Source organism: Anneissia japonica, unplaced genomic scaffold (assembly GCF_011630105.1).
Source record: "Anneissia japonica isolate Jap-2015-1 unplaced genomic scaffold, ASM1163010v1 scaffold287945_len1679841_cov205, whole genome shotgun sequence".
NCBI lineage: Eukaryota > Metazoa > Echinodermata > Crinoidea > Comatulida > Comatulidae > Anneissia > Anneissia japonica.
In genome coordinates, this window is record NW_022753015.1 from 1,336,361 (window position 1) to 1,348,141 (window position 11,781).

The 11,781-nt window shown below is 34.5% G+C and overlaps 1 protein-coding gene across 2 annotated transcripts in view; it reads left to right on the top strand.

Moving 5' to 3' along the window:
* Nucleotides 1-910: 910 nt before the first annotated feature.
* LOC117122617 (colorectal mutant cancer protein-like) overlaps nucleotides 911-11,781 on the top strand; it is a 114,659-nt gene continuing 103,788 nt past the window's right edge. For both annotated transcript variants that reach the window (XM_033268267.1, XM_033268268.1), the window contains exon 1: nucleotides 911-1,237. In XM_033268267.1, coding sequence (XP_033124158.1) covers nucleotides 1,071-1,237 — 167 coding nt within the window. In that variant the 5' untranslated portion in view covers nucleotides 911-1,070. The remainder of the gene's footprint in view (nucleotides 1,238-11,781) is intronic.

Sequence of the window (11,781 nt, forward strand, 5' to 3'; positions counted from 1 at the left end):
AGCTGTCTACGTCAAATGTTTAATGCACACAGTCGGACAATAGTACATTATTTATGATATCTCGTTTGTATAGAAAGTAATATAAAACCCATAAAATATCAGTTCACATTTCTGATAGAGTACAGATTAGAATGTAAAATATTTAAGATTTTATATTTAGTACTCAAATGTCATGTAAATCTTATATATCCCAAAAGTCACGTGCACCGAAGTGGAAAGTTTAATATAATTTTGATATGTTTCATGTTGTTTGTTAAATGGTCTTTAATGATATTGCAGTCTTATATGACCACAACATAAGGAAATCCTCTCTTTTAACTTTTAAACTTTTAAACTTTGCTTAGCTCAATATACATTTATATTTTCTTAAATCATAAGGAAGTTGTTTGTTGAATGGTCTTTAGTCATATTACAGGCTAATAGGGCCTATGACCACAACATAAGGAAGTCCTCTCTTTTAACTTATAAACTTCTAAACTTTGCGTAGCTCAATATACATTTATATTTTCCTACAATCATAAGGAAGTCCAATCCTTAAATTAGTATACATAGTACTTTTATTTAGTACAGTATATACACCTGCAATAGTGTCGTCCATATAACGCTTACCAGTATATTGTCACGAACTCAACTCAGAAAATGTTGTCATTAATAGCGCCACCAACTAACTGTTGGACTCTTCCAAACTCCGCAGTAGTTGTATTGTTATTTGTCAATTTCTTGCGCTGCACTTAAATAATACAAAATATTTTTTAAACCTAGAGTATTGTTTAACGATTATATTATAATAACTAAGTATACTAAAGCTTGTCAATATAAAGATCAGTGACCATAAGATTATAATACATAAACGTTGAATCCCTACAAAGATAATCATCTAGGCCATACACAATGATCTATGACCTAGATACATGTGTATTTCGCTGCTCTGCTAAGCTCATGGTCGGTTTCCAGAGGTGCCGAAACGGTTGAGAAAGCAATTTGTTAGCAGGAGTTTGCTTTGGTTTTATAGATTCTGCTTAAAAATTTACTACAGTTTAGTTGTAAAGGGTATGAACAACTAGCGAGTCATGGATAGCGCTGACGAATGCGCAAAAATATCAGTTGCTAATGCTAATTGCTCATCTGATGACAGCTCCTGTTCGGGGGACTCCGATTCCACCAGTACAGCAGACGAGGAACGATTGAGGCGATTATTTGAGACCTGTGACAGTGACGGAGATGGGTTCATTGATGGGTAAGTGATTCTGGTAGGCCTACTAGGCCTAACTTATTTGTTTGGATCAATTGCTTCACGTTTCATATGTATACTAACCGTCAGTGAACGTATTGTATTAACATATACGAGAGTGTGTACTACAAATAAAGAGGGGCTTAGGCCACTTCTTGGCAAATTTGGGATATTTGCATTTCAGAAACTTTTTGGCTGTGTTTGGCTTGGTTGGGTGGTATGTACAGTCAGGCATTCTGACTCAGACTGTCGCTGTCAAGGCTCCTGCTGTACATGTTCACTCACTGGCAGTCAATCACTGATTTAACCTTAAGATGGACATTCACAGCTCCTGATGGTCGTCGGCTGCTGCAATTTTATAAAGAACGCAATACAACGACGCGCACACAATGGTTTGTTTTTAATTTTAATGACTCCATTCAGACAACCACTGACAATCAGCAGACGGTGTCGCATGATCTACCGCTCACAGGAGTTGAATTTGTTATGCGACGGTCACACAACCATCATATGACATAACGAGTGCCTGGCTTTAGCATTAGACAGTAAAATCATTACATGGGGCATACCCAGGAAGATTGAGCGTACGTTCCAAAGCCGTTCACACACATTGTAGGCGATGGTTGTCAACAAGATTCCATGCCAATGTGATGACAAGATGCAGGACGGATCGTTTTCAACAATGATCTGCTTAGACTGCCACCAGCAATCACCAGAGATTGTCACATCATCAAATGCTCTCACAGAGCGGAGATGGATTTATCAGCTGACGTGGTGTGTGCTAAAGTTTTATAAGTTGTTATGAAAAAATGGGAATAAGGAGATTCAGGACAGAAAATTGTTGTTCTTTGTTATTGTTGTGTTTAATTCCCACAAATCCAATAGTGTTGATTGAACCCTAACCAAATTTGAAGGTTTGCAGAGGTCCCAAGTCTCTCAGAACTCACGGGAGTCTGCCGAAAATCGGGACAGTCTCCAGCACTCCTGCAAGCAAGCAAGAACCTCCCGGAAATTAACCCATATCCCACACATTCATAATATTTGCATGTTTTCACTGCTTTATTATCAATTGTCTCACGGAAGTCATTGCCCATGTGTATCTCAATGTGCAGCAAAATGAAATTAAATGTTACGAAAGCTCATTAACCAGACCAGGTAGTATAGACCCTCCCTGCTTCCCCTATTGCAGATTCTAGGATCCCTCACTGCAGATGTCCCGACGGGAGTAAAATAGGAGTAGTCTGGAGTTGCTCAAAATATATCGAAAGTGGTCCAGGGGATGAAGCCCCTACAGGTTTGAAAATTTATCTACTGAAAATACAGTACATGTATTTCTCCCCGACGAACATAGGCTTAACCAGCGAGTCGTCCGGCCGTCTTTTCGACGGCCAACAATTATTTAGGACGGTCAGGTAACTTGACCTAATCAGCTCGGCCTAGCTTAATTGGGCCTAGTCAACATTTAGCAAATTATTAATATTTTTCAAATCTATTGAATGCTACATTAAACTAAAGCTAAATCATATTTACGTTTGATAAAAACAACCTTTATTGATTGAATGTACGTTGTTTTAATACGACTGCCAATATTCAGTCGGGATTCCCAAAAATGTAAGGCTTAACCATTGCCCCCGGTGAAAAATTCACTTACACCACGCGCCTTGTTAAGAACGTTTATACCCCGCTGGAAAATGGACGATTCTGAGTCACCCACAACACGTGCACGTGGCTCTGCAAAGACAATACTTGAGATTCGGTTCCTCGACATAATATTGTGGGTGTTCGTAACTCTCTGGTTATAATTAATTCATGAAATACCATAAAAAAGATTTGTTTTTAATGTCACAAGTTAAATTTTATTAGTCAACAAATACAGTAGGTCTAGGACTATCTCTCGATTCGGGGACCTCGAGTAGAATTTACACTAGACTAGGCGTAGGCGAGAGATGAAGATGCATCTGCATAGCCTAACTGAAATATCTTTGTGAAAGCTAATTCAACACTATTTTATTCCTTTGAAGACAAAATTCCAGCATTTAAACACCTATAAATGCCCTCTAAAGATCATAATTTTCTATTTTTCTTTTTATGTTTGGGAGGGGCGTGGCTCTGAATGGGCGTGGTCCATCATCTGCTCATGACCACGCCTACTGGCTTCCATTTTGGTCAGCCTATTTCGTTTTCCTGGCTAACCCCTTGCCAACGAATTGTGGTTTTTCTCCTAGACTGGGTAAGGGGATGAGTGCAGCTCTCCCCGACAGGGCCCTGCCCCACTCCCCGCTCACCCCCTCTCCCTCCTGCCCTATTAATTATGATTGGATGCTATTGTTTGTATGGATTGGATTTAAGGACAATGATATCTAATCATAATTGGGAATTGGCTTAATATTGGTGTAAAAATAGCCACTGCAAAAAATCAAAGTCTAGCTTCAGCGACAAGAATATTGAGATTGCTGTTTTAAAGTCTACTTAACAATTTGAGAGTTGAAGTGAGAAGGGCTCAATGTGCTCATTGGTCCCTATTCCACCACAAGAGGATGGGTTTAAAGTGAAGGATGAGGCACATGCCTTTTGGTCTCCCTCATTAAATGAGGTGAAAGAAGTTGTGCGTAACTCTACTGACAAATTTCAATTGATGACGGAGTGAGGAGCATGACCTTAGTTTCTCTTTCCATCCTGTAGCACGCACAATGCAGTATCATTATTGCATCATTTTGTACTAAAAGATGTTCTTTAATTTCACAGGGTGTTTAGAACTGAAGAAATGATGTGGGTAATGGAGGTTGCAAAACATTGTTTTTATTTCTTAAAAGAAAAATTGTTATAGGTTAATCTGTATCACTAGCACCAGTTAATTACTTACAGGCTGGCATAAGCAATTAAAATTTCCAGCGAATGGTGCGGGGATGACCGGTTTTCAATCCTAGCAGTTTCCATTCCTGCTTTACGTATTTTCTGTATCTATTTTTTTTTTGGATCTATTTTTGTGCATCTGCACCTTGGCGTTGTATACCTGCTAACTTTGAATATAGCGCCCTCTATGTAATAATCGCAAAATAGAGCACCCTCTACAGTGTATGTCATTTAAAAAAAAATGTATTGGAACAACTGCTATGGATTATAGTCCGCGGTTGATATACTGTAGCTTCTTTAGAAAAAATTTATATGGCCTGTATTCATATTTTTATGCCGAATTCCCTTCATGAATTTTAGGGTATAATCAACATACATTTTATTTCTTTATAACGATTTTTTTATGATGCGCAAGATAGCGTACTGTACAACCTATGCGTGAGACGTAAAAAGAACTTGCTCGTGTGAGACTCGCACTTTATGCTGAGAGTTGGCAGGTGTAGCATTGCAGTAGGTTGTTCTCTCATTTCTGAAGATGTCTTTATAAATTGGTTCTTGTCGATGGCCTTGGATTGTGCAAATATTGAGTAATAATAGCAAAATGTTTGCTAACTAAGTGCAGACAACTCATAAGTAATGACCTACTTAATATGAGAATCTTCTGTTTTGAGAACGCTTGCCATATTCCAAGATTAAGTGTACTTGAATAATGTAGTTTGGATGTATGTGAATGATATATTAATTCGGATTAAGTTAAGCATTTCAGATCTCAGTTTTAAGTGCTTGCATACTAAATATTGAATTACTTTATAGCACATACTGAATCATTTTCCATCAATGTACAGTATTCTGTATTAATATATTAAAATTATAATGTTAATGATATTTTACTATTTCCTTTTTTTTCTATAAATCTTTTGTACCTTTCAAAATTAAAACTTGGCTGAACATTATCATGATATATTGTTTTTACTGGTTTTAAAGTAGATCATTAATTGAAATTTCTAATTAATTGATTTTTATTATTAAAGCACTTTCTTAGTGCCTATTGTATAAAATAAATGGCAGCAATGTCTTACTAATAGCAATTTTTCTTTCTAAGAAGGATGGATACAATAGAATGTTTAATATTAATAATAATATGTAATAATATATATATGAAAACTATACACTATTGTAGTTTACAGTAAGCCTTATTTACTATTATAAGAATGCCTTTTTGTAAAATTGAAATGAAAGGTTGCAGATTCCCAGTATCGTTCTAATGAATTGGTTTTTGGTAGTAAAGTCACGTAGAGTAAAGCATTCTAACATCACATGACATGGTCTGCAAAGCATTCTCCTGTCTACATCAGATTTCAATGCATTAAAAAATTGAGTAAGTACTCTATTTTAATAACATCATTAAAAAATCCCTTAATAATGGTAATTATTTATTTATTAAAAATTCTACAGACCGCTGTCCAAGAGGAAAACATGGATTGAGGGTCCAACACAAACATGGGTTCTTCATGACATAAAATATAGTACAATAAAAAGTATGGAAAATGAGTACGGAACACATCATGCCAATGCTATACTATACTTCACATTGTTACCTCTGAGTCATTGGATTAAGAAATAGAGAGACAAATAAGACTGAAATTTAGAATGCATACTTAGGAGATGCATGAGTTGCCAGATAGAGATGAAGAGTGACAGAAGTTAAGTGTTTTAGAGAGTAAATAGACAAGTGTCACAGTGAAACATAAAACAGAAGTATATCGCACTGCTTATAAATGATAGAATTCACAATTTTTGTAGGACAATCATCCCTGGGAATATGGAAGGTTGTGATGAGAGAATGGAATAAAATAGCATGCTGTTATTATAAATGACAGCATCTAAAATATCATAGAACATACCACCAGAGAAATGTGAAGGATTACTGTACGTACCACACTGTTATAAATGACACCGCATCCATAGTGTCATTATAGTAGAATGACCTAGAGAAATATGGAGTAATGGAGAAAAGGATACCACACTGTGCAGTAAATGATACAACATCCATAGTATTAATATGACATTACCTCTTTAAGTACATGATTGTCCAATCAAACTCAATCAACCAGTCAATGAATCAATGAATCAATCAAACTTTATTAATTTATCAATCAATGACCAGTCTTAAATTGACATACAGTAAATGTAAATCAGTATTAGGAATTTAAAAAAGTTATTATTTATTAATATTATCTTTGTTATTTGGTATTCTTTAAAATTGAATATCTTCAGTATTATTATCATCATCATGATCACCATCTTCATTGTCATTGTCACCACTGTCATCACTTATTATTACTGTGATCAGCCACATCACAACAACCATGTACTATCACAATCGTCATGCAGTAGTTACAATCATAGAGTATTACAGTGTTACGTCAAGATACCGTGTGATACTACTCCCTTGCTATCGGCGACACAAAATGAGTTCAACCGGATGCCATTTTCTCCACTGACAAATCATTGATCTCAGTTTCTAACGTAATTATTAAGATGTTATATCTTAGTTTTTATTTGTAAGTTTTAATTGATGATTAAATGTGTGTTCGATAACTAATATAATGCAAGCTTTTGTGTTTTTAGTACATTTTGATGGTAAATTATAGGTTTTAAAATGCCTGTTCCGAAAAAGTCTATTCTAAACCATTAAGATTAGGAAGTCATTCAGGACCGTAATAAACGGTAACCAACGTCCGGTTGACAATAAAGGGCGCCACTTGGTGTTGTGATGACACAACTTTTGTACTCTATATTCATCACCATCACTACCACAAAAATTATCATCATTAAGATTTGTAATAAACTTCATCACAGTCAGACATCATTTCGTCATTCATAATATGCATCATGTTCATCTCATTATCACCATCATGTTTGTCATAATTTTTGTCATCATTCTTTATCGTAATGTCATGATTATTCATTTATTTATCATCACAATTGTCAGTATCCCTCAAAAGTTACCTCCTCATTTCTCTCCTGTAACTCTGTTTCTTTGGCCCTTTTTTATTAATTGTGTTTTGAATATGCACTGGGAATTCACTTTTTGATTTCTACCTTATTATTTATTTTCTGTTTTATTTATTAATTTAAATTGATTTATTTTCTTTAAATTAAGAATGATTTGATTTATAGTTTTCATATACATTGGCCTATTATCAATTTTTACTTTATTTGATTATTTTATTTAGGCTACTTTATTCTCAACTTTTTTTTTGTTCTTGTTTTAATGTCTCTTTTGCCTATTGTTTTTTAATCTTGCTCATTGATTTACATCTTTTTGTAATTTAATTTTAATTTTTATATTAAGTTTTTTATGTAATTTTGAATTATTTCTTTATGTAAATTTTGAATTGAGGTTATTTATTTTTCTGTAAATGGATTAGTTTAATACTCTTTTTTGTTTTGTTTTACTGTGTATTGAGTGTCCCTAATGATCAGCTTCGGCTGGATGGACCACCCTCGTTAAATATTGTTGAAATAAATAAATAAATAAATCATTCATCATCATTTACCAAAATCATAAGATAATTATCATAATCATCATCTTGTCATCATTGCCATTTTATTACAGTTCTTTTTTTTCCCCCATTATGCCACATCTCGCATTGATTATCATACAGTATTGATACAAAGATCATTTCATACTTTCCTTCTATTTAAACCACTTGAAATATTTTTTTTTTCAATTTACAAGTCCCTTCCTTCACTTCTGTCTCATGATATCCACTCCTTGTCAGAATATTATGGGTCGTAGTTCTAATCTTCATGTCCCCAGTGAGTGATTCTTGTTAAATACTGGAGACTGTATGTCGGGAACAATGTTGTTACAAATTAATGTTCTAATCTCTTGCAAACATTTCCACTGTAGTGACGCAGTTTCATTAGTACAGCAGAAGCTGTTACTGATCATTTTTATCATCTCTGCTCTAATCAAAATTATTTTTGTATTTAATACTAATGTCAACTTATGCCCTTTTGCACTCATGTTTTTTTTTGTCGTTCAGTATAATGAGCATTATTGTATTTCGTAACAGTACGCATTTCGAGGGATGTTCTATTTTGGGAGAGAATAGGCAGCTAGTGGGTTTATCCAAGCAAGTAATCACTCATAGACTACCAACATCTCCATTTATTTATGTATATGTGGTGGAGGGCAAAGGGAAGGAGATAGGGATGATGTTCTAGATATATTTCGGAACGCATAAATTTGAAAGTAAACCATGCCTGATTTGACCCAATTATAAGTGCTATATTAGCCACCTGAACATTTTAACAAGCATAGGAAAGAAGTCATACTGTAGTACTTACTGAAGATGATTTGATTTATAAATAGCAACTAGTAACAACAATAATGCTATTGACGCATGTGTACAGAAACTAGCCTTCAGATGTATAGTACAGCAGTACACACATTTGTCTTGGGGAGCATCATGAACATTATAAGCATCATAGTATATTGTACCTTGCATTCAGTACTATAATACAATATTGGAATACTTGCATGATAGTTTGATGATAGTGGGTCGATGAAAAGCTTGTAGCTTATGGTAAGACCCATCAAACGTCATAAATAAATTTATACATTTTTAAAAATTTCTATTGATATGTAATAGTTTATTTCAATTTGTACTTTTGTAAAGATAAAACCCTGTGGAAGAATATTCTTTGAATAAATAACAAGATATTTATAGATATTTTGTAAACATGTAAAAATAATTAACATTTGTTTTAACTGTTTTCACAAAAAAGTTACTAATAAGTTTTATTTTATATTTTATAATAATTGATTAGTTTAATTTTAAACTTAGAAAAAATGATGAGGTACCTTCCTTATATTGTAAGAATTATAGTAGGTCAAGTAGTTCATATTCGTTTACTGGTTAGCTGTTAAGTTTGCTTATTTTTGGCTTAGTATTTTAACTAAGCATGCACACTTAAAATATAGTAGCAACAAAATACTTTTTTTGTGTATAGAAATTGTGTTAATATATTCTGTAGTATGTTAACACATAGAGGAGGTTAGCTTTTAAGCTTGCTTATTTTTGGCTTAGTATTTTTAGCATCTTTGTACTATAAATATATGTAGCTAGTTTTTAGGAACAAAATAATTTCTAGTGTATAGAAATTGTGTTAAGTTGATACAGTATTTGTAGTATGTTAACACATCTTGTTGTAGGCCTACTGTAGAGGTAACACCATTTTGAGACTTGTAACTTCACATAAGCTTCAACATAAATTGTTCATAGTATAGTATTGTATCATAACCATTCCTTATCCTCATAAAAAATCACTTCACCAAGTGTGTATTAAATGAGTAGCCTATGGCTTTTTGGCGGTACTAGTTTGATGTTATGCAATTGTAAATAATAGAAATGTTACTGCTGTAGGCTAGGTACATTACATTCCCTCCTGACTTAAACATCAGTATGAATATATTCACAGTATTTAGTTGCAGTTTGAAATTGAAATTATGCTATGATTTAGGCAGTCCTACTAGAAAAAGGTAATGTATGCAGTAACAATTGCAAACATGATTTAAGTTTAAATGTGCATTTCTCTTACGCTTGTTGGGCACTGCACTACAGTTACAGTACTTATAATGATACCAGCATATTACACTTCCAACATTATGATGTTGAAGTTTACACAAGGTTGAGAAACAATAAATTTCTAAGTCTAAGAGAAAATCACAAAAATTGGGGGAAGGAATGTAACCTTATGACCTATACAGACGTAAGGTAAATTATTCTAATGAAACTACCTTTACAAAGTAAACCATAGTCATATTGTGGATGTAACCTTAGTAATGTGGAGTTCTATGTCTCTTTTGATGCAAAGGATATTATACCAAGCAAAGCTATGTGTTCCTTTTGACCCCGTGTACAGATTTCTCATTCATGGGCAGCCACATAGAAAATGGGGACCTATTTTAGAATCCTTATAAGAGGAAGTGGTCTTTGTTTTGGATTCTGTGTTTCAAAAAGAGTGATAAGGTTTGTCTAATATAGGATGTATTCCATGCTGTATGGTCTTTTCTAATACTTTTTTTGATAAAGTCTTTATCTTGGTGTAAAGTATTATTTTTTTTAAAGTAAATCCATGATGCTAATATCGATTCAACTCATACGACATAAACTGACCTTTTGCAACTGGCCAGTAACTCAGAGAAACTGTTGAGTCTGCTATTTGAGGCGAAAAAAAGCAATCTAAAGATTTAAGCAATAGAAGAATCGCCTGTTGGTCGAAGTTGCTTTCGTTGCTCTCAGTTGCCCATTTTCTATTTTGTTGCAATCCAAAGCAACTGACAAGCAATTGATTGGTCATGTGATTGTACTGTAGTATTGTAACCCAAGTAACTTTAGTTACTCATTGATCAAGTTCCTAGTCCACATATCAAGCGCCCTGAGCATCTTATGTTAGATGAATATGGCGCTATATAAAACTACACTACTATTATTACTTATTATTAGTCTGTTATTTTCTGCATATATCTCAACAATGTTTCCAGTTACTGTTGTGTTGCATTGTGTCATGAAAGTCTAGTGGGAGCTGCCTTTTATGTGCCGGCGAGTTAGACAACTGAACAAAGTACAATGCAAGACTACTGTATTTAAATATATAATGATTTATTAAACATTTAACCAACACAGTACGGGCACCATTCATACAGTAGAAAGAGGCGCAACTCATCTATCAAATATAATATATGAATGGATCTAACAAAATAAAGCCATGGCATATTAATAAACAATAAGGTTCTCATGAGTATACTTGCTAGTAAACGGCCAGACCCACTTCCCACACTGGATAACACCAAAGGTAGACGCATACAGCTCCGCTTGACTATGTTTACACAAGTCGCTTCCTTCTGTCGTGAACAACCTGAGATGCGTACAGCTCCGCTCGTCTCCTCATATGCACCTCTCAACAGACTTGGCTTGAATGAATTGACAATACACAAGACAGCGTCCACAGTTGTTTCGAAACTCAACCAATGCTGGTCTATGTAATCAAGCCTACCCACAAAAGCCTTTAAATAAAACAATCCATAATTCTACATGAGTAAATGAACATATACCATAATAATTATGAGTACTCACGAAAGTTAGGCCTAGCATAACAATATTTATACCATACAGTTTACTCCCCGTCACGAAGGCTGGCTAGGAGTGAAGTGTTTGAATGTCTTACCAAGGAAGGCCACTGTTAGCCTCTGCTAACTCCCAAACGGATTCAACAACCGTTGAGACCAAAATTTACCACCATTTGGTTACTACCAGCACAAACATGTCCGGCTGTCTACCCGCAGTACACTGAAAGAAAACCCTCGCCAGCGCCACATAACAACGTTTACCATGACCAATTTGCATAATATTCAACCTATCTGCACCAAATAAGTTTGCAACAAACAAGTATGGAACACCAAGAGCACCTTTAGGGACATCAAAATTGCTGGTTTTCATGATACATTGCAACAGGTTGTAGACATTCCAAAGCAACTACTGTACAGCATGTAGTTCTACCTCCAAGCTTGCAGTTAAGCATGTTTGCAATTGTGGGTGAAAGACAAAATGAATACTACTGCCAACTGGATTGGATTTATTTGACCAGTGTAAACACCAACGATAACCCACAAAAGTCTGAAG